The sequence below is a fragment of the Tachyglossus aculeatus genome, chromosome 15, assembly GCF_015852505.1.
Source record: "Tachyglossus aculeatus isolate mTacAcu1 chromosome 15, mTacAcu1.pri, whole genome shotgun sequence".
NCBI classification, from domain to species: Eukaryota; Metazoa; Chordata; class Mammalia; order Monotremata; family Tachyglossidae; genus Tachyglossus; species Tachyglossus aculeatus.
The window spans coordinates 2,550,366-2,569,578 of NC_052080.1; the positions used below are offsets into that span (position 1 = coordinate 2,550,366).

The 19,213-nt window shown below is 48.8% G+C and overlaps 1 protein-coding gene across 1 annotated transcript in view; it reads right to left on the reverse strand.

Annotated features, from left to right (window-relative positions):
* Window positions 1–19,213, reverse strand: part of POLA1 (DNA polymerase alpha 1, catalytic subunit) — a 302,830-nt gene that overhangs the window by 168,566 nt on the left and 115,051 nt on the right. Inside the window, exons 27-30 of the mRNA XM_038757398.1 lie at window positions 14,984–15,016; window positions 13,983–14,075; window positions 11,477–11,682; window positions 2,224–2,356 (exon numbers count right to left, since the gene is read on the reverse strand). Of these exons, the coding sequence (XP_038613326.1) occupies window positions 2,224–2,356; window positions 11,477–11,682; window positions 13,983–14,075; window positions 14,984–15,016 (465 nt within the window). The remainder of the gene's footprint in view (window positions 1–2,223; window positions 2,357–11,476; window positions 11,683–13,982; window positions 14,076–14,983; window positions 15,017–19,213) is intronic.

Genomic DNA, 19,213 nt, shown 5'->3' on the forward strand with positions numbered 1-19,213 from the left:
GTTGGCAACATATAGAGACAGTCCCTACCCCACAGCGGGCTCACAGTCTAAAAGGGGCTCACAGTCCCATCCCCCGCGCTCACTACAGCGCCTGGCACACAGTGAGCGCTGAGCAAACACCATTAAAAAAAAAAAAGGAGCAATAATAAGGGCTCAGCAAATCGATCGCAGGAAACATAATAATAATGGCATTTATTAAGCGCTTACTATGTGCAAAGCACTGTTCTAAGCGCTGAGGAGGTTACAAGGCAATCAGGTTGTCCCACAGCGGGCTCACAGTCTTCATCCCCATTGTACATATGAGGGAACTGAGGCCCAGGGAAGTTAAGTGACTTGCCCAAAGTCACACAGCTGACGAGTGGCTGAGTCGGAATTCGAACCCATGACCTCTGACTCCAAAGCCCGCGCTCTTTCCACTGAGCCACGCTGCTTCTCGCTCGTTTATTGTTCATGTTTATGTTCGTTTATTGCTCTAGCGTAGACTCCCGAGCGCGCTCTTCACAGGGTAAGCGCTCAAGAAATCCGGCCGAATGGATGAAGGAATCGGAAATGGCTCCGAGCGGGATCCCCGAGGGGGTGAGATGGTGACAGAGAACAAAACCAAACATACTCACAAAATAACTTCCAGAGCTTAGAACAGCGCTTTGCACATTGTAAGCGCTTAACAAATACCATCATTATTATTATTATTGTACATATTTGTACAGATTTATTAGTCTATTTATTTTACTTGTACATATTTACTACTCTATTTTATTACTGATGTGACTATAATTCTATTTATTCTAACGGTTTTGACACCTGTCTACATGTTTTGTTTTGTTGTCCGTCTCCCCCTTCTAGACCGTGAGCCCGTTGTTGGGTGGGGACCGTCTCTAGATGTTGCCGACTTGGACTTCCCAAGCGCTCAGTCCAGTGCTCTGCACACAGTAAGCGCTCAATAAATACGATTGAACGAATCTCGGCAGCGGAGACCCTTTCGAGTTTACAGAGAGAAAGGCAGAGACATCCCCGGGGTCTAGGAGAGGGGGATCCCATGCAGCTGGGGGGAAAGATATGGTGTGCTTCCAGAATATTCCTTTGTGGGCAAGCCCGGGTGCTCCTCATTCATTCAATCGTATTTATTGAGCACTTACTGTGTGCAGAGCACTGTACTAAGCGCTTGGGAAGTACAAGTTGGCAACGCGTAGAGACGCAGATCCCTTGGCAGAGGAGGAAGCCAACGAGCAGGCGCCCCCGAACCATTACCTCGATTAGGTTTTTGGGGGGACGCGCCGCCAACCAGGCTTCCCGCCATTTAACGATTCCCCATCCGACCGGACTGGCTTGTTTGTGTTATTTTGTTTGTTTGTGTGGTAGGTGCGCTTGTGTCACGTGAAGCCCAACGTCACGAGCACGGGCTCCGCTGCCGGGGGACCTGGCTCCGCCACTCGACCGCCGTGCGGCCTTGGGGAGGTCACTTGGCTTCTCCGGGCCTCGGTGACCTCCTCTGTAAAATGGGGATGAACACTGTGTAAGCCTCACAAGGGACAACCTGCTTGTATCTACTGCAGCGCTTAGAGAAGCGGCGTGGCTCAGTGGAAAGGGCACGGGCTTTGGAGTCGGAGGTCACGGGTTCGAATCCCGACTCCGCCACATGTCTGCTGTGTGATCTGGGCAAGTCATCATCATCATCATCATCAATTGTATTTATTGAGCACTTACTATGTGCAGAGCACTGTACTAAGCGCTTGGGAAGTACAAATTGGCAACATATAGAGACAGTCCCTACCCAACAGTGGGCTCCCAGTCTAAAAGTCACTTCTCTGGGCCTCAGTGACCTCATCTGTCAAATGGGGATGAAGACTGTGAGCCCCCCGTGGGACAACCTGATCACCCTGTATCCTCCCCAGTGCTTAGAACAGTGCTTATGGTTGTACATATTTATTACTCTATTTACTTATTTATTTATTTTACTTGTACATTTCTATCCTACTTATTTTATTTTGTTGGTATGTTTGGTTCTGTTCTCTGTCTCCCCCCTTTTAGACTGTGAGCCCACTGTTGGGTAGGGACTGTCTCTATGTGATGCCAATTTGTACTTCCCAAGCGCTTAGTACAGTGCTCTGCACATAGTAAGCGCTCAATAAATACGATTGATCGATTGATTGATTGCTTTGCACATAGTAAGCGCTTAACAAATGCCAATTATCATTATCATTATTATTATTATTATTTTATTACCTTGTGGATTTCAAACTGGCTGACGGACACGCGGCCGCTTTGCACGTTTTCCCCGATTTCTATCAGCCTCTTACTGATGTTCTCCACGATCGTGTCTCGGGTCTGGTCGGAGAGAATCTGACCGATCACGTAGCTGCGAGAGAAGAAGAAGTTGAAGAGGGGGGCGGGAGGAGAAGAAAGCAGACATTTTCAAATTAAGTCGCCGAGGGAAAGATGACGGCGAAATTCCCTTACGTCGCGGGTGAGCTGTAATAGCGCGGAAGGGATTCTTTCATGCATAGCTATTCTATTTATTTTATTTGGTTAGTATGTTTGGTTTCGTTCTCGGTCTCCCCCTTTTCGACTGTGAGCCCACTGTTGGGTAGGGACCGTCTCTCTATGTCGCCAATTTGTACTTCCCAAGCGCTTAGTACAGTGCTCTGCACAGAGTAAGCGCTCAATAAATACGATCGATGATGATTTATTGATTTATTTATTTTACTTGTACATATCTATTCTATTTATTTTGTTAGTATGTTTGGTTTTGTTCTCTGTCTCCCCCTTTTAGACTGTGAGCCCACTGTTGGGTAGGGACTGTCTCTAGATGTTGCCAATTTGTACTTCCCAAGCGCTTAGTACAGTGCTCTGCACAGAGTAAGCGCTCAATAAATACGATCGATGATGATTTATTGATTTATTTATTTTACTTGTACGTATCTATTCTATTTATTTTATTAGTATGTTTGGTTTTGTTCTCGGTCTCCCCCTTTTCGACTGTGAGCCCACTGTTGGGTAGGGACTGTCTCTATATGTCACCAATTTGTACTTCCCAAGCGCTTAGTCCAGTGCTCTGCACACAGTAAGCGCTCAATAAATACGATCGATGATGATTTATTGATTTATTTATTTTACTTGTACATATCTATTCTATTTATTTTGTTAGTATGTTTGGTTTTGTTCTCTGTCTCCCCCTTTTAGACTGTGAGCCCACTGTTGGGTAGGGACTGTCTCTATATGGTGCCAATTTGTACTTCCCAAGCGCTTAGTACAGTGCTCTGCACATAGTAAGCGCTCAATAAATACTATTGATGATGATGATTCCTTCATTCGTCTTTCATTCATTCATTCAATCGTATTTATTGAGCACTTACAGTGTGCAGAGCATCATCATCATCATCAATCGTATTTATTGAGCGCTTACTAGGTGCAGAGCACTGTACTAAGCGCTTGGGAAGTACAAATTGCCAACATATAGAGACAGTCCCTACCCAACAGTGGGCTCACAGTCTAAAAGCACTGTACGAAGCGCTTGGAAAGTACAATTCGGCAACAGAGACGATCTCTACCAACACCGGGCTCACAGAAGCAGCGTGGCTCAGCGGAAAGAGCCCGGGCTTTGGAGTCAGAGGTCATGGGTTCAAATCCTGGCTCCACCACTTGTCAGCTGTGTGACTTTGGGCAAGTCACTTCACTTCTCTGGGCCTCAGTTCCCTCATCTGTAAAGTGGGGATTAAGACTGTGAGCCCCCCGTGGGACAACCTGATCGCCTTGCATCACCCCTAGCGCTTAGAACAGTGCTTTGTACATAGTAAGCGCTTAATAAAAGCCATTATTATTATTAGAAGGGGGAGACAGACAACAAAACAAAACAAGTAGACATCAATAGTATCGAAACAAATAGAATTATAGACATGTATACAACATACACAATTGCTCTTTATTGAGCAATTACGGTATGCGGAGCACTGTACTAAGCGCTTGGAGATACATATATACATGCATATATGTTTGTACATATTTATTACTCTATTTATTTATTTATTTTACTTGTACATATCTATTCTATTTATTTTATTTTGTTAGTATGTTTGGTTTTGTCTCCCCCTTTAAGACTGTGAGCCCACTGTTGGGTAGGGACTGTCTCTATATGTTGCCAATGTGTCCTTCCCAAGCGCTTAGTACAGTGCTCTGCACACAGTAAGCGCTCAATAAATACGATTGATGATGAGAGGCCGGTACAACAATAAACAGACATATTCCCTGCTCAGAACGAGCTACTAGTGGAAAGTCAAGAGCCCAGATGGGGTGACGGTTCGGTCTTGGCCGACGGCTTGGGTTCGAGAGAGGAAGCTGTCGAAAACATCTCCTCTCCCTTCTGGGTTGCTACGTGCTTGGATCCGTATCCCGTAAGCACCTGATGATAGTCACCCCGTCCCCACAACAGTCACGTACGTCATCAAGGCCCGGGACTGAGCAGGACCTGGGTTCGGATCCTGGCTCCGCCACAGGCCTGCTTCGCCATTTAACTTCTCTGGGTCTCAGTTACCTCATCCGTAAAATGGGGAGGAAGAGCGTGAGCCCCATGGGGGACAGGATTGGGTCCGACTTGATTAGCTTCTATAATAATAATAACGATGGCATTTATTAAGCGCTTACTATGTGCAAAGCACTGTTCTAAGCATATTTATTACTCTATTTATTTATTTATTTATTTTACTTGTACATTTCTATCCTATTTATTTTATTTTGTTGGTATGTTTGGTTCTGTTCTCTGTCTCCCCCTTTTAGACTGTGAGCCCACTGTTGGGTAGGGACTGTCTCTATGTGTTGCCAATTTGTACTTCCCAAGCGCTTAGTACAGTGCTCTGCACATAGTAAGCGCTCAATAAATACGATTGATTGATTGATTGATTCTAAGCGCTGGGGGATACAAGGTGATCAGGTTGTCCCACGGGGGGCTCACAGTCAACCCCCATTTTACAGATGAGGGAACTGAGGCCCAGAGAAGTTAAGTAACTTGCCCAAGGTCACACAGCTGACAGCTGGCGATCTTTTAGACTGTGAGCCCACTGTTGGGTAGGGACTGTCTCTATATGTTGCCAATTTGCACTTCCCAAGCGCTTAGTACAGTGCTCTGCACATAGTAAGCGCTCAATAAATACGATTGATGATGATGATGAATTGGCAGAGCCGGAATTTGAACCCACAACCACTGACTCCAAAGCCCGGGCTCTTTCCACTGAGCCACGCTGCATCTACCCCAGCGTTCAGTACAGTGTGCCTGGCACGTAGTAAGTGCTTAAGAAATACCGTAAAATGAGCTGTCAGCTCCTTACGGGCAGGGAACGTGTCTGCCAAGTCTGATGTCCCGCCCTCTCCCGAGCGCTTAGTGCTCCGCACACGGTAATCATCATCATCATCATCAATCGTATTTATTGAGCGCTTACTATGTGCAGAGCACTGTACTAAGCGCTTGGGAAGTCCAAGTTGGCAACATAGAGAGACGGTCCCTACCCAACAGTGGGCTCACAGTCTAAAAGGGGGAGACAGAGAACAAAACCAAACATACCAACAAAATAAAATAAATAGGATAGATATGTACAAGTAAAATAAATAAATAAATAGAGTAATAAATATGTATATATATATATATATATGTATATATAATATAAATAAGTATAAATATGTCGGTAAGCGCTCGACAGGGATGGCCGATTGCCTGATCTGGCCTGCCACCGGGTTTCTCTCGCCCAAGGTCACCGAGCAGACCGGCGGCAGAGCCGGGATCAGAAGGCATTTCAATCAATCAATTGTATTTATTGAGCGCTTACTGTGTGCAGAGCACTGTACTAAGCGCTTAATAATGATGGCATTTATTAAGCGCTTACTATGTGCAAAGCACTGTTCTAAGCGCTGGGGAGGTTCCAAGGTGATCAGGTGGTCCCACGGGGGGTTCACAGTCTCAATCCCCGTTTTACAGATGAGGGAACTGAGGCCCAGAGAAGTGACCTGCCCAAAGTCACCCAGCTGACAGTTGGCGGAGCCGGGATTCGAACCCATGACCTCTGACTCCAAAGCCCGGGCTCTTTTCCACTGAGCCCCGCTGCGCTTACTATGTGCCAAGCACTGTTCTAAGCGCTGGGGAGGTTACAAGCGCTGGGGAGGTTTCAACTGCTTCAACTAGAGAAGCAGGCGTGGCTCAGTGGAAAGAGCCCGGAGGTCATGGGTTCAAATCCCGGCTCCGCCACTTGTCAGCTGCGTGGCTTTGGGCAAGCCACTTCACTTCTCTGCGCCTCAGTTCCCTCATCTGTAAAACGGGGATGAAGACTGTGAGCCCCACGTGGGACAACCTGGTCACCTTGTGACCTCCCCAGCGCTTAGAACAGCGCTTTGCACATAGTAAGCGCTTAATAAATGCCATCATCATCATTATTATTATTAACTGGCAGGCGTGAGGATCCCACCTCGGGATCCGGGAGACGTTGGGAGACTCTGGCGGGAACTGGAGGCCTCCGTTCCGACCCCGAGCAGGGCAGGGCGGGTCCAAGATTCATTCATTCATTCATTCGTATTTATTGAGCGCTTACTGTGTGCAGAGCACTGTACTAAGCGCTTGGGAAGTCCAAGTTGGCAACATCTAGAGAGATCCGCCCGCTGGTTCCGCCGGGATGCTCCGAGAAGAAGCCGGTCAAGGGGGGTGGGCAAGGAATAAGGGAACCGCCCCACCGCCTGCACCAGCTGCACTGGAATTTGTCGGGAAGAGGACACTTGACAAAACCCATTTGTATGGCTTTAATTGCCGACACGTTCTCAAAGACAGGGAAATTTACGTCTATTATGATGCGGCTTTTCTTAGAAAGCACACGCCCGCTGTGATGGGAGTGGGGAGGGGGGTGGCGGTGACCAGGAGAGACAACTGGAGTGGAGCCAAGAACAATAATAATATTATAATTATAATATTATAATATAATAATAATATTAATAATCTGTTAAGCGCTTACTATGCCAGGCACTGTACTAAGCGCTGGGGTAGATACGAGCTAATCAGGTTGGATACAGTCCAGTCCCACACGGGGCTCACGGGCTTCATCCCCATTCTCCAGATGAGGGAACTGAGGCCCCGAGAAGTTCATTCATTCATTCATTCGTATTTATTGAGCGCTTACTGTGTGCAGAGCACTGGACTAAGCGCTTGGGAAGTACAGGTTGGCAACATATAGAGACGGTCCCTACCCAACAGTGGGCTAACAGTCTAGAAGTTGAAGTGACTTGCCCAAGATCACCCAACAGACATGCGGCAGAGCCCTTTTAATTCCCAGGCCCATGCCCTATCGTTCATTCGATCGTATTTATTGAGCCCTTACTGCGTCCAGAGCACTGTACTAAGCGCTTGGGAGAGGACAATACGACCACAAACAGACACAGCCCCTGCTCACCACAGGCTTAGAATCTAGACTTGACACCTGTCCATTCGTTTGGTTTTGTTCCCTGTCTCTCCCATTTAATAAATAAATAAATAATGTTGGCATTTAAGCGCTTACTATGTGCAAAGCACTGTTCTAAGCGCTGGGGGGGATACAAAGTGATCAGGTTGTCCCATGTGGGGTTCACAGTCTTAATCCCCATTTTACAGATGAGGTAACTGAGGCTCAGAAAAGTTAAGTGACTTGTCCAAGGTCACACAGCAGACATGTGGTGGAGTCGGGATTCGAACCCATGACCTCTGACTCCAAAGCCCGTGCTCTTTCCACTGAGCCACGCTGCTTCTCATTTAGACTGTGAGCCCGTTGTTGGGTAGGGACCATCTCTATATGTTGCCAACTTGTACTTCCCAAGCGCTTAGTACAGTGCTGTGCACACAGTAAGCGCTCAATAAATGAATGAATGAATGAATAAGCTCCGTGAGGAGGGATAATAATAATAATAATTATAATGATAATTATGGTATTGGCTAAGTGATCACTATGTGCCAAGCACTCTTTTAAGCGCTGGAGTAGTAATAATAATAATAATGGCATTTATTAAGCACTTACTATGTGCAAAGCACTGTTCTAAGCGCTGGGGAGGTTACAAGATGATCAGGTTGTCCCACGGGGGCCTCACAGTCTTAATCCCCATTTTCCAGAGGAGGGAACTGAGGCCCAGAGAAGTGAAGTGACTTGCCCAAAGTCACCCAGCTGACAAGTGGCGGAGCCGGGATTAGAACCCATGACCTCTGACTCCAAAGCCCGGGCTCTTTCCCCTGAGCCATGCCGCTTCTCTATCACTCACTACGTTACCTGCCTCTCCGCACCCCGTTTTGTTAGGAAGGGAAGGAAACTTTTCCAGAAAAAAGCACAACCCGTTACCCTGTCACGGAAGGGGCAGATCGAAGGTTGGCATGTAGATGAGAGGTTGTCCCCCGTGGGGCTCACAGTCTTCACCCCCATTTTACAGATGAGGTCACTGAGTGCCAGAGAAGTGACTTACCCAAGGTCACACATCAGACAAGTGGCAGAGCCAGGATTAGGATAATAATAATAATAACAATAATTTTGGTATTTGTTAAGCGCTTACTATGTGCAAAGCACTGTTCTAAGCACTGGGGAGGATACAAGGTGATCAGATTGTCCCATGTGGGGCTCACAATCAATCCCCGTTTTACAGATGAGGCCCAGAGAAGTGAAGTGACTTGCCCAAAGTCACACAGCTGACAAGCGGCGGAGCCAGGATTTGAACCTACGACCTCTGACTCTCAAGCCCGGGCTCTTTCCACTGAGCCACGCTGCTTCTCTAACCCATGACCCGGTGGACTCCCAAGCCCCGTCTATCCTCTCCCCAGCACAAAACCAGAGTTCTGTCCGGATGCCCTCCCTCTGCCCCTCCGCCAAGCTCGCTCTCTTCCTCCCTTCAAGGCCCTGCCGAGAGCTCACCTCCTCCAGGAGGCCTTCCCAGACTGAGCCCCTTCCTTCCTCTCCCCCTCATCCCCCTCTCCATCCCCCCATCTTACCTCCTTCCCTTCCCCACAGCACCTGTATATATGTATGTACAGATTTATTACTCTATTTTTATTTATTTATTTTACTTGTCCGTATCTATTCTCTTTATTTTATTTTGTTGGTATGTTTGGTTTTGTTCTCTGTCTCCCCCTTGTAGACTGTGAGCCCACTGTTGGGTAGGGACTGTCTCTATATGTTGCCAATCTGTACTTCCCAAGCGCTTAGTACAGTGCTCTGCACATAGTAAGCGCTCAATAAATACGATTGATGATGATGATGGCCGATTCAACGTACCGGCAGGGGTGGAAGACAGAGAGGGACAGAGAGAAACCGAGGCAGAGAGAGCCAACGTCGGGGGGTGTGGCGGATATTTCCCGGCGAACGTGTCAGGGGCTAAATTTAGCTCCTCCCGAGCCCTAATCCACCTTCAAAGATCAAGTCCATCAGCCGTGGCGCGGCAAACGTTCCAATCCGGGAGCCAAACGTTCCAATCCGGGATTAACGGATAGAAACGAGCAGTTGTCCACGGATGCTGTCACTCTAGACGGTGAGCTCATTGTGGGCAGGGATCGGGATCGTCTCCATTGCACTTTCCCTAATCCACCTTCAAAGCTCAAGTCCATCAGCTGTGGCGCGGCAAACTTTCCAATCCGGGATTAACGGATAGAAACGAGCAGTTGTCCCCGGATGCTGCCACTCTAGACGGTGAGCTCATTGTGGGCAGGGATCGGGATCGTCTCTATTGCACTTTCCCTAATCCACCATCAAAGCTCAAATCCATCAGCCGTGGCGCGGCAAACTTTCCAATCCGGGATTAACGGATAGAAACGAGCAGTTGTCCACGGATGCTGTCACTCTAGACGGTGAGCTCATTGTGGGCAGGGATCGGGATCGTCTCTATTGCACTTTCCCTAATCCACCTTCAGAGATCAAGTCCATCAACCGTGGAGCGGCCAACTTTCCAATCCGGGATTAACGGATAGAAACGAGCAGTTGTCCCCGGATGCTGCCACTCTAGACGGTGAGCTCATTGTGGGCAGGGATCGGGATCGTCTCCATTGCACTTTCCCTAATCCACCTTCAAAGCTCAAGTCCATCAGCCGTGGCGCGGCAAACTTTCCAATCCGGGATTAACAGCCAGAAACGAGCAGTTGTCCCCGGATGCTGTCACTCTAGACGGTGAGCTCACTGTGGGCAGGGATCGTCTCTCTCTATTGCTCTAGAGAAGCAGCGTGGCTCAGTGGAAAGAGCCCGGGCTTTGGAGTCAGGGGTCACGGGTTCGAATCCCGACTCCACCACATGTCTGCTGTGGGCAAGTCACTTAACTTCTCTAAGCCTAAATTACCTCATCTGTAAAATGGGGATTAAGACTGTGAGCCTCACGTGGGACAACTTGATCACCTTGTAACCTCCCCAGGCTTAGAACAGTACTTTGCACATAGTAAGCGCTTAATAAATGCCATTATTATTATTATTATTATTGCACTTTCCAAAGCACTCAGTACAGTGCTCTGCACACAGGAAGCGCTCAATAAATTGTGGCTTAGTGGAAAGAGCCCGGACTTGGGAGTCGGAGGACACGGATTCTGATGTACAGGGCTCTGCACACAGGAAGCGCTCAATAAATCGTGGCTTCGTGGAAAGAGCCCGGACTTGGGAGTCGGAGGACACGGATTCTGATCCACCGCTCGCCTGCCGCGTGACCTTGGGCAAGTCGCTTGACTCCTCCGGGCCTCGGTGACCTCGTCTGTCAAATGTGATTGAGCCCCGCGTGGGACAGGGATTGGGTCCGACCCCATTTGTCTGCATCCACCCCAGAGCTCAGTACAGTGCCTGGCACCAAGTAAGCGATTAGCAAATACCACAATTACTCTTCCCAGACTGAGCCCCTTCCTTCCTCTCCCCCTCATCCCCCTCTCCATCCCCGCCTTCTTACCTCCTTCCCTTCCCCACAGCACCTGCATATATGTATATATGTTTGTACATATTTATTACTCTATTTATTTATTTATTTTATTTGTGCATATCTATTCTATTTATTTTATTTTGTTAGTATGTTTGGTTTTGTTCTCTGTCTCCCCCTTTTAGACTGTGAGCCCACTGTTGGGTAGGGACTGTCTCCAGATGTTGCCAATTTGTACTTCCCAAGCGCTTGGTACAGTGCTCTGCACATAGTAAGCGCTCAATCAACACGATTGATGAGGATGATGATGAATTTGAATCAAATGAATTACTCTCATTAAAAAGATGTACTTGTGATTTTCTATCCACGAATGCTTAAATCGCTGAACCCAGATTGACAGCTCGTCAATCTGGGCCTCAAAGGGGGACGAAGACTGTGAGCACCACCTGGGGCAACCTGATGACCTCGCATCTCCCCCCAGCGCTTGGAGCATAATAAGCGCTTAATACCGGGATTATTATTTATCATTAAATACGACTGAAACGAAGGAACGGAGCCCTCGGGCCGGGGGGAGGGAAGGGGAGACCGAACGCGACTGAGAGCCCCGACTCACTTGCCGGTGTCCTTGGCGAGGTCGCACCAGTCCCGGCGGACGATGTCCAGGCCTTTCAGCTCCTGCTTGGTGATGTACTGGCCGTCGGCGGCCGGCTCCACCACGAGGGCCGCGTATTTCTTCTTTTTCAGCAGGAGGAGGGACTTGAACACTCCGTCGATATCGATCTCCAGCTGTCTATAAAGTCGGTTCACTTCGCTCTTCACCTAAGGAACAATCGTTGGTGGGGTTGGGGGGGATTCTCAGCTCGTTGTGGCCGGCGACTGTCTCTCTCGATCGCTGTACCGCACTTTCCCAAGCGCTCAGTACAGCGCTCCGCACACAGTAAGTGCTCAATAAATCCCGTAGAGTGAATCCGTTCGGCGCCCGCTTCGTGCCGGGCGCCGGGCTAAGTGCTGGGGTGGAGACGAGCGGGGCGGATCCAATACCCGTCCCACGTGGGCCTCCCCGTCTTCACCCCCATTTCATCATCATCATCATCAATTGTATTTATTGAGCGCTTACTATGTGCAGAGCACCGTACTAAGCGCTGGGGAAGTACAAATTGGCAACATATAGAGACAGTCCCTACCCAACAGCGGGCTCACAGTCTAAAAGGGGGAGACAGAGAACAAAACCAAACATACTAACAAAATAAAATAAATAGAATAGATATGTACAAGTAAAATAGAGTAATAAATATGTACAAACATATATACAAACATATATACATATTTCGCAGGCCCAGAGAAGTGAATGGACTCGCCCGAGGTCTCACAGTGGAAGCAGCGTGGTGTCGTGGACAATCAATCAATCAATCAATCGTATTTATTGAGCGCTTACTATGTGCAGGGCACTGTACTAAGCGCTTGGGAAGTACAAATTGGCAACATATAGAGACAGTGCCTACCCAACAGTGGGCTCACAGTCTAAAAGCACGGGCCCGGGAATGAGAAGGTCATGAGTTCCGATCCCGGCTCTGCCCCTAGTCTGCTGGGTGACCTTGGGTGAGTCGCTTCACCGGGGCTCAGTCACCTCATCTGCAAAATGGGGATGCCCCATGGGGTCAGGGACTGCCCCCCACCCCATTTCCCTGTATCCATCCCAGAGCCGAGTACAGTGCCTGGCACATAGGAAGCGCTTGACAAACCTCACAATTATTAAGAATAAAGGTACACCTGCCTTAAACAGATAGTACAAAGTTCCCGTCCCATATGGAGGTCGCGATCATCATCATCATCAATCGTATTTATTGAGCACTTACTATGTGCAGAGCACTGTACTAAGCGCTTGGGAAGTACAAGTTGGCAACATATAGAGACAGTCCCTACCCAACAGTGGGCTCACAGTCTAAAAGGGGGAGACAGAGAACAAAACCAAACATACTAACAAAATAAAATAAATAGAATAGATATGTACAAGTAAAATAAATAAATAGAGTAATAAATATGTACAAACATATGTACATATATACAAACATATATACATATTTCACAGGCCCAGAGAAGTGAATGGACTCGCCCGAGGTCTCACGGCGGAAGCAGCGTAGCGTAGTGGACAGAGCACGGGCCCGGGAATGAGAAGGTCATGAGTTCCGATCCCGGCTCTGCCCCTAGTCTGCTGGGTGACCTTGGGTGAGTCGTTTTACTGGGGCTCGGTCACCTCATCTGCAAAATGGGGATGCCCCATGGGGGACAGGGACTGCCCCCCACCCCATTTCCCTGTATCCATCCCAGAGCCGAGTACAGTGCCTGGCACATAGGAAGCGCTTGACAAACCTCACAATTATTACGCGTAAAGGTAGACCCGCCTTAAACAGATAGTACAAAGTTCCCGTCCCATACGTAGAGGTCGCGATCTAAGGGGGCATCTACTCCCCACTTGACAAATGACAAACGTGAGATACAGAGAAGTTAATAATAATAATGGCATTTATTAAGCGCTTACTATGTGCAAAGCACTGTTCTAAGTTAAGTGACTCACCCAGGGTTACACAGCAACCCAACCCGAGCTTCCTTGCGAGACGAAAGACGGACAAGCCTCCGAAGCAACTCTTATTTATTCATCTCTATTAATGTCTGTCTCCCGCCCCAGACTGTAAGCTCGTTGTGGGCGGGGAACGGGAGGGGCTTGGGAGTCGGAGGACGCGGGTTCTAATCCCGGCTCCGCCACCTGTCTGCTGAGTGACCTTGGGCAAACCGCTTAACTTTTCTGTGCCTCAGTTACCTTGTCTGTAAAATGAGGATTAAAACTGTGAGCCACCAGTGGGACAACCTGATTACCTTGGACCTATCTACCCCAGCACTTAGAATGGGGCTTGGCACATAGTAAGCGCTTAACATATACCATAGATATCATCGTCCTCTCCCAAGCACTTAGCACGGTGCTTTGCGCACAGCAAGTGCTCGATAAATACGACTGAAACGAACCAAGGAACGACCCGAACCTCCGCGCTCTTCCTTGCCCGTGACGCGTCCCGGGGGCCTCTGGGGCACCCGAGAAACACAGGTTTTTCTCTCTGCCTCACCTTATTTCCCAATTTGAAAACTTCTTCGAGGTTGGTGCTGTTGGTGTTGATCATAATGGAATCGGTGTCCCCGTAAATCACTTCCAGATTCATCTGACGGGCGACAAAACGGGTAGAAGGGATGACGGTGTGACCCCCCGTGACCCCGCCACATCGGTCTCCCCCTCTAGGCTGTGAGCTCGCCGCGGGAGGGGACGGTGTCTGTTTATCTCTCCCAAGCGCTTAGTACAGTGCTCTGCACACCGCAAGCTGCTTAATAAATACGACCAAACAAACAGATGAAACAAAATATCAGAGGCACCGTCCTCCCGGCTAGAAGGGAGAACTCATCGACTCTCTGGGTCGCACCCCTTTATCTGGGTGCCAAAAGGGAAAGAAAACCAGGCCTTCAAATATATACATCTCAACAGTAACGGGGGAAAAAGGCGAGCAGAAACGGCCGGCTATTTCTCCGATAAATCGATAGCGTTTGAAGCGCTCACTGAAATTTTGACGATTTTTTATTTTTGGTCAGGGCAGGTGGGGGAAAGGAGGAACCCGAGAAAACGGGCTTCGGGCTCGTTCCCCTTCCCCGGCCCCGCCGCCGTCACTCGGAGGCTATGGCGGCGAAAGGGGGGGTATAATGGTTTTTTCAAAAAAAGAAAAATGATCATTAAATTCTTAGTGGAGTCGAGCTGTTTAGTAGAATATGAAAGGTGCCAAAAGAAACAATTATAACAAACAATGCCAGAACACATAGGCGATAGAGGCCGGGAAATAAACTCTAATTAGCGCCGTTGCTAATTTGCTGGAAACGCTCGCGTATGGGGCTTCAAGCAGGGGCTCCATCGGATCGGTGTTGGGAAAAGAAAAGGCCTATAATCCATCGGGGAGGATTACGGTTGGAAACCAGGCGCCCTGAGAGGCGACCGCCAGTCCGTTCGGGATGCATTTTCCCGCGCCGGAGACGCTCCAACGGCGGAGACTAGAGTTTGGGTGAAATGAAAAATCATCCCGCTCACCTTCTGCACCATCTCCTTGGTGTGCATCAAAATCTGAAAGAGAACAGCAACAACCAAAGTCGCGTTAATCGATCGGATCCGCCGGTGGTGGTTATTCGGCTCTTATTTTGTGCAGAGCACCGTACTAAGCGCTCGGGAGAGAACCACGCGATGGAGTTGACGGTAACTGTTACAACGGAGGCACAGAGAAGCTAAGCGACTTCACAGTAATAATAATATTGGTATTGGTTAGGCACTTACTATGTGTCGGGGACTGTAACGATAAAAATAGCTGTGGTATTTGGTAATCGCTTACCGTGTGCCGGGCACTGTACTAAGCGCTGGGGTGGATTCAAGCGAATCAGGCTGGACACAGTCCCTTTCCCATGTGGGGCTCACAGTCTCAACCCCCAGGAGGTCACTGAGGTCCAGAGGAGTGAAGTGACTTGACCAAGATCACACAGCAGACATGTGGCAGAACCAGGATTAGAACCCATGACCTCCTGCCTCCCGGGCTGTATCCACTATAATAATAATGATGATGATGGCATTTATTAAGCGTTTACTACGTGCAAAGCACTGTTCTAAGCGCTGGGGCGGTTACAGGGTGATCAGGTTGTCCCATGGGGGGGCTCACAGTCTTCATCCCCATTTTACAGATGAGGTAACTGAGGCACAGAGAAGTGAAGTGACTTGCCCAAAGTCACACAGCTGACTATTGGCGGAGCTGGGATTTGAACCCATGACCTCTGACTCCAAAGCCCGGGCTCTTTCCACTGAGCCGCGCTGCTTCTATGCCATGTGGCTTCTTGATAATAATGAGGATGATGGCATTTGTTAAGCACATACTATGTGCCAAGCACTGTACAAAGCGCAGGGATCGAGACAAGCTAATCCGGTTGGATTTAGCCACCGTCCCCCAAGGGGCTCACAGTTTACGAATGAGAGAATACATATTACGTCCCCCTTTTCCCGGACGAGGAAACTCGGGCCCGGACAAGTCAAGTGACTTTTCCAAGGTCACACGGCAGGTAAGCGGCGGAGCCAGAATTAGAACCCAGGTCCTCTGAATCGCAGGCCCGGGCTCTTCCCAAGAAGCCGTGCTGCTTCGGAGGTGGTGGAGACGATTTCTGCCTCCTAAGGGAGAATGCCATCTAAATGCCATCGGTAAGTGGCCTGCCAAGGTCACACGGCGGACAAGTGGCGAAGCCGGGATCAATCAATCAATCAATTGTAGTTATTGGGCGCTTACTGTGTGCAGAGCACTGTACTAAGCGCTTGGGAAGTACAAGTCGGCAACATATAGAGACGGTCCCTACCCAACAGTGGGCTCACAGTCTAGAAGATGAGAACCCACGTCCTCTGACTCCCAAGGCCGGGCTCTCTCCACTGAGCCATGTTTACTAAGCACTGGAGTAGATTTCATTTAATCGTATTTATTGAGCGCTTACTGTGTGCAGACCACTGTACTAAGCGCTTGGGAAGTACAAGTTGGCAACATATAGAGACAGTCCTTACCCAATAGTGGGCTCACAGTCGAGGGGAAGCAGCGTGGCTCACTGGAAAGAGCCCGGGCTTTGGAGTCAGAAGTCGTGGGTTCAAATCCCGGCTCCGCCAACTGTCAGCTGTCTGACTTTGGGCAAGTCACTGAACCTTGGAGTAGATCCAAGATAATAATAATAATAATGATGGCATTTATTAAGCACTTACTATGCGCAGAGCACTGTTCTAAGTGCTGGGGAGTTACAAGGTGATCAGGTTGTCCCATGGGGGGGCTCAGTCTTCATCCCCATTTTACAGATGAGGGAACTAAGGCACAGGGAAGTGAACACAGTCACCCAGCTGACAATCGGCGGAGCCGGGATTTGAACCCACGACCTCTGACTCCAAAGCCCGGGCTCTTTCCGCTGAGCCACGCTGCTTCCCGTCCCCACGTGGAGCTCACGGTCCAAGCGGAAGAAAGGACAGGGATGGAGGCCTTCCCAGACTGAGCCCCCCCCTTCCTCTCCCCCTCGCCTTACCTCCTTCCCCTCCCCACAGCACCTGGATATACGTTTGTACGTACTGATTACTCTATTTATTAATTGATTTTATTTGTACCTATTTATTCTATTTATCTTATTTCGTTAATTTGTTTGGTTTTGTTCTCTGTCTCCCCCTTCTAGACTGTGAGCCCGCTGTTGGGTAGGGACCGTCTCTATATGTAGCCAACTTGGACTTCCCGAGCGCTCAGCACAGTGCTCCGCCCGCAGTAAGCGCTCAATAAACACGACTGACTGAATGAATGAATCCCCATTCTGCAGACGAGGGAACTGAGGGCCGGGGCGGCGAAATGAACGAATGACTCCCCGTTCCGCAAGACGAGGGAACTGAGGGCCGGGGCGGTGAAGTGACTCGTGACTGGCGAGCGGCAGGGGCGGGATTCGAACTCGGGCCCTCTGACTTCCCAGTTCGGGCTCTACCCACTGGGCCACACTGCTCCTCAGTACAGCAGGGCTGGAAGACCTCGTCCCTGCCCTCCAAGGTTTCGTCCCGCAGGGAGAGAGGGAAGAGAGAAGGCCGAGGGGGGATAGGAGGGGCACGGCTCATTAATCAATCAATTAATCAATCAATCGTATTTATTGAGCGCTTACTGTGTGCAGAGCACTGTACTAAGCGCTTGGGAAGCACAAGTTGGCAACATTAACGAGGCAGCCATCTCACTTCCCAGCGACACCTGCATATTTATCTCCTCATTACCGGCGGGGGTGACGGCATTTTTTTCTTTCCCCCCCTCTCCGAGCGCGTTGCCGAAATCTGCCAGCTTCAAGTGGGGGGAAAAAATAAACTTTGCGGTTAATTTTTCCCTTAACAAAGTACAGCTGTTGAGAATAATTGTTCGAGATCTTACCCTGTAATGTCAACTGCCGCAGAACAAAGAGCATTTAATTAGCAAATCTATCCCGTAATTCAACACCTATTATAGAAAATGCCTTCGTGATTTTATTCAGGATAATTTGCTAAGAGGGTTATTACTGACATTCAGATGGAATTTAAAATTCCTCCGCGAGCCGAGTCATAATAGCAGTAATGATCTCCCCAATCAGGGGAGTCTGTGTCACGCTCGGCTCCTCTGGCAACCGCCGGAGTCGATTTCTGACTTCTTTCATTCCGGAGCTCGGCTCAGCGAGGGCCCTTCAGGCCGATATTTCAGTCAGCGATAGGGCTTTAATGGGACTCTTATTAAAATACCTGGAACGAAAATGACTTTTTCTTTTCCTTCTTTTTCCCCCCCCTTTTCGTAAAAAGAGTGACAGGGCTGCCATCCTATCAATCATCATCCACGGTGGAGGAGGGAGGAGGGCGCGGCGGGGAGAGGGGTGATTCAAGTCACCCGAAAATCCACCTTAACCCCCAACCTGAAGCCGGAGGAGGGATCGGAAGGGGAGTCCAAGCCATTCATTCATTCAGGCGTATTTATTGAGCGCTTACTGTGTGCAGAGCACTGTACTAAGCGCTTGGGGAGTACAAGTTGGCAGCATATAGAGACGGGCCCTACCCAACAGTGGGCTCACAGTCTACTTTGCCCATGGTTCATTCGTTCATTCATTCATTCATTCAATCGTATTTATTGAGCGCTTACTGTGTGCAGAGCACTGTACTAAGCGCTTGAGAAGTACAAGTTGGCAACATATAGAGACGGGCCCTACCCAACAGTGGGCTCACAGTCTACTTTGCCCATGGTTCATTCGTTCATTCATTCATTCATTCAATCGTATTTATTGAGCGCTTACTGTGTGCAGAGCACTGTACTAAGCGCTTGGGAGGTACAAGTTGGCAACATATAGAGACGGGCCCTACCCAACAGTGGGCTCAGTCTACTTTGCCCATGGTTCATTCATCATTCATTCAATCATATTTATTGAGCGCTTACTATGTGCAGAGCACTGTACTAAGCACTTGGGAAGTACAAGTTGGCAACATATAGAGACGGGCCCTACCCAACAGTGGGCTCACAGTCTACTTTGCCCATGGTTCATTCATTCATTCATTCATTCAATCATATTTATTGAGCACTTACTGTGTGCAGAGCACTGTACTAAGCGCTTGGGAGGTACAAGTTGGCACCATATAGAGACGGGCCCTACCCAACAGTGGGCTCACAGTCTACTTTGCCCATGGTTCATTCATTCATTCATTCATTCAATCATATTTATTGAGCGCTTACTGTGTGCAGAGCACTGTACTAAGCGCTTGAGAAGTACAAGTTGG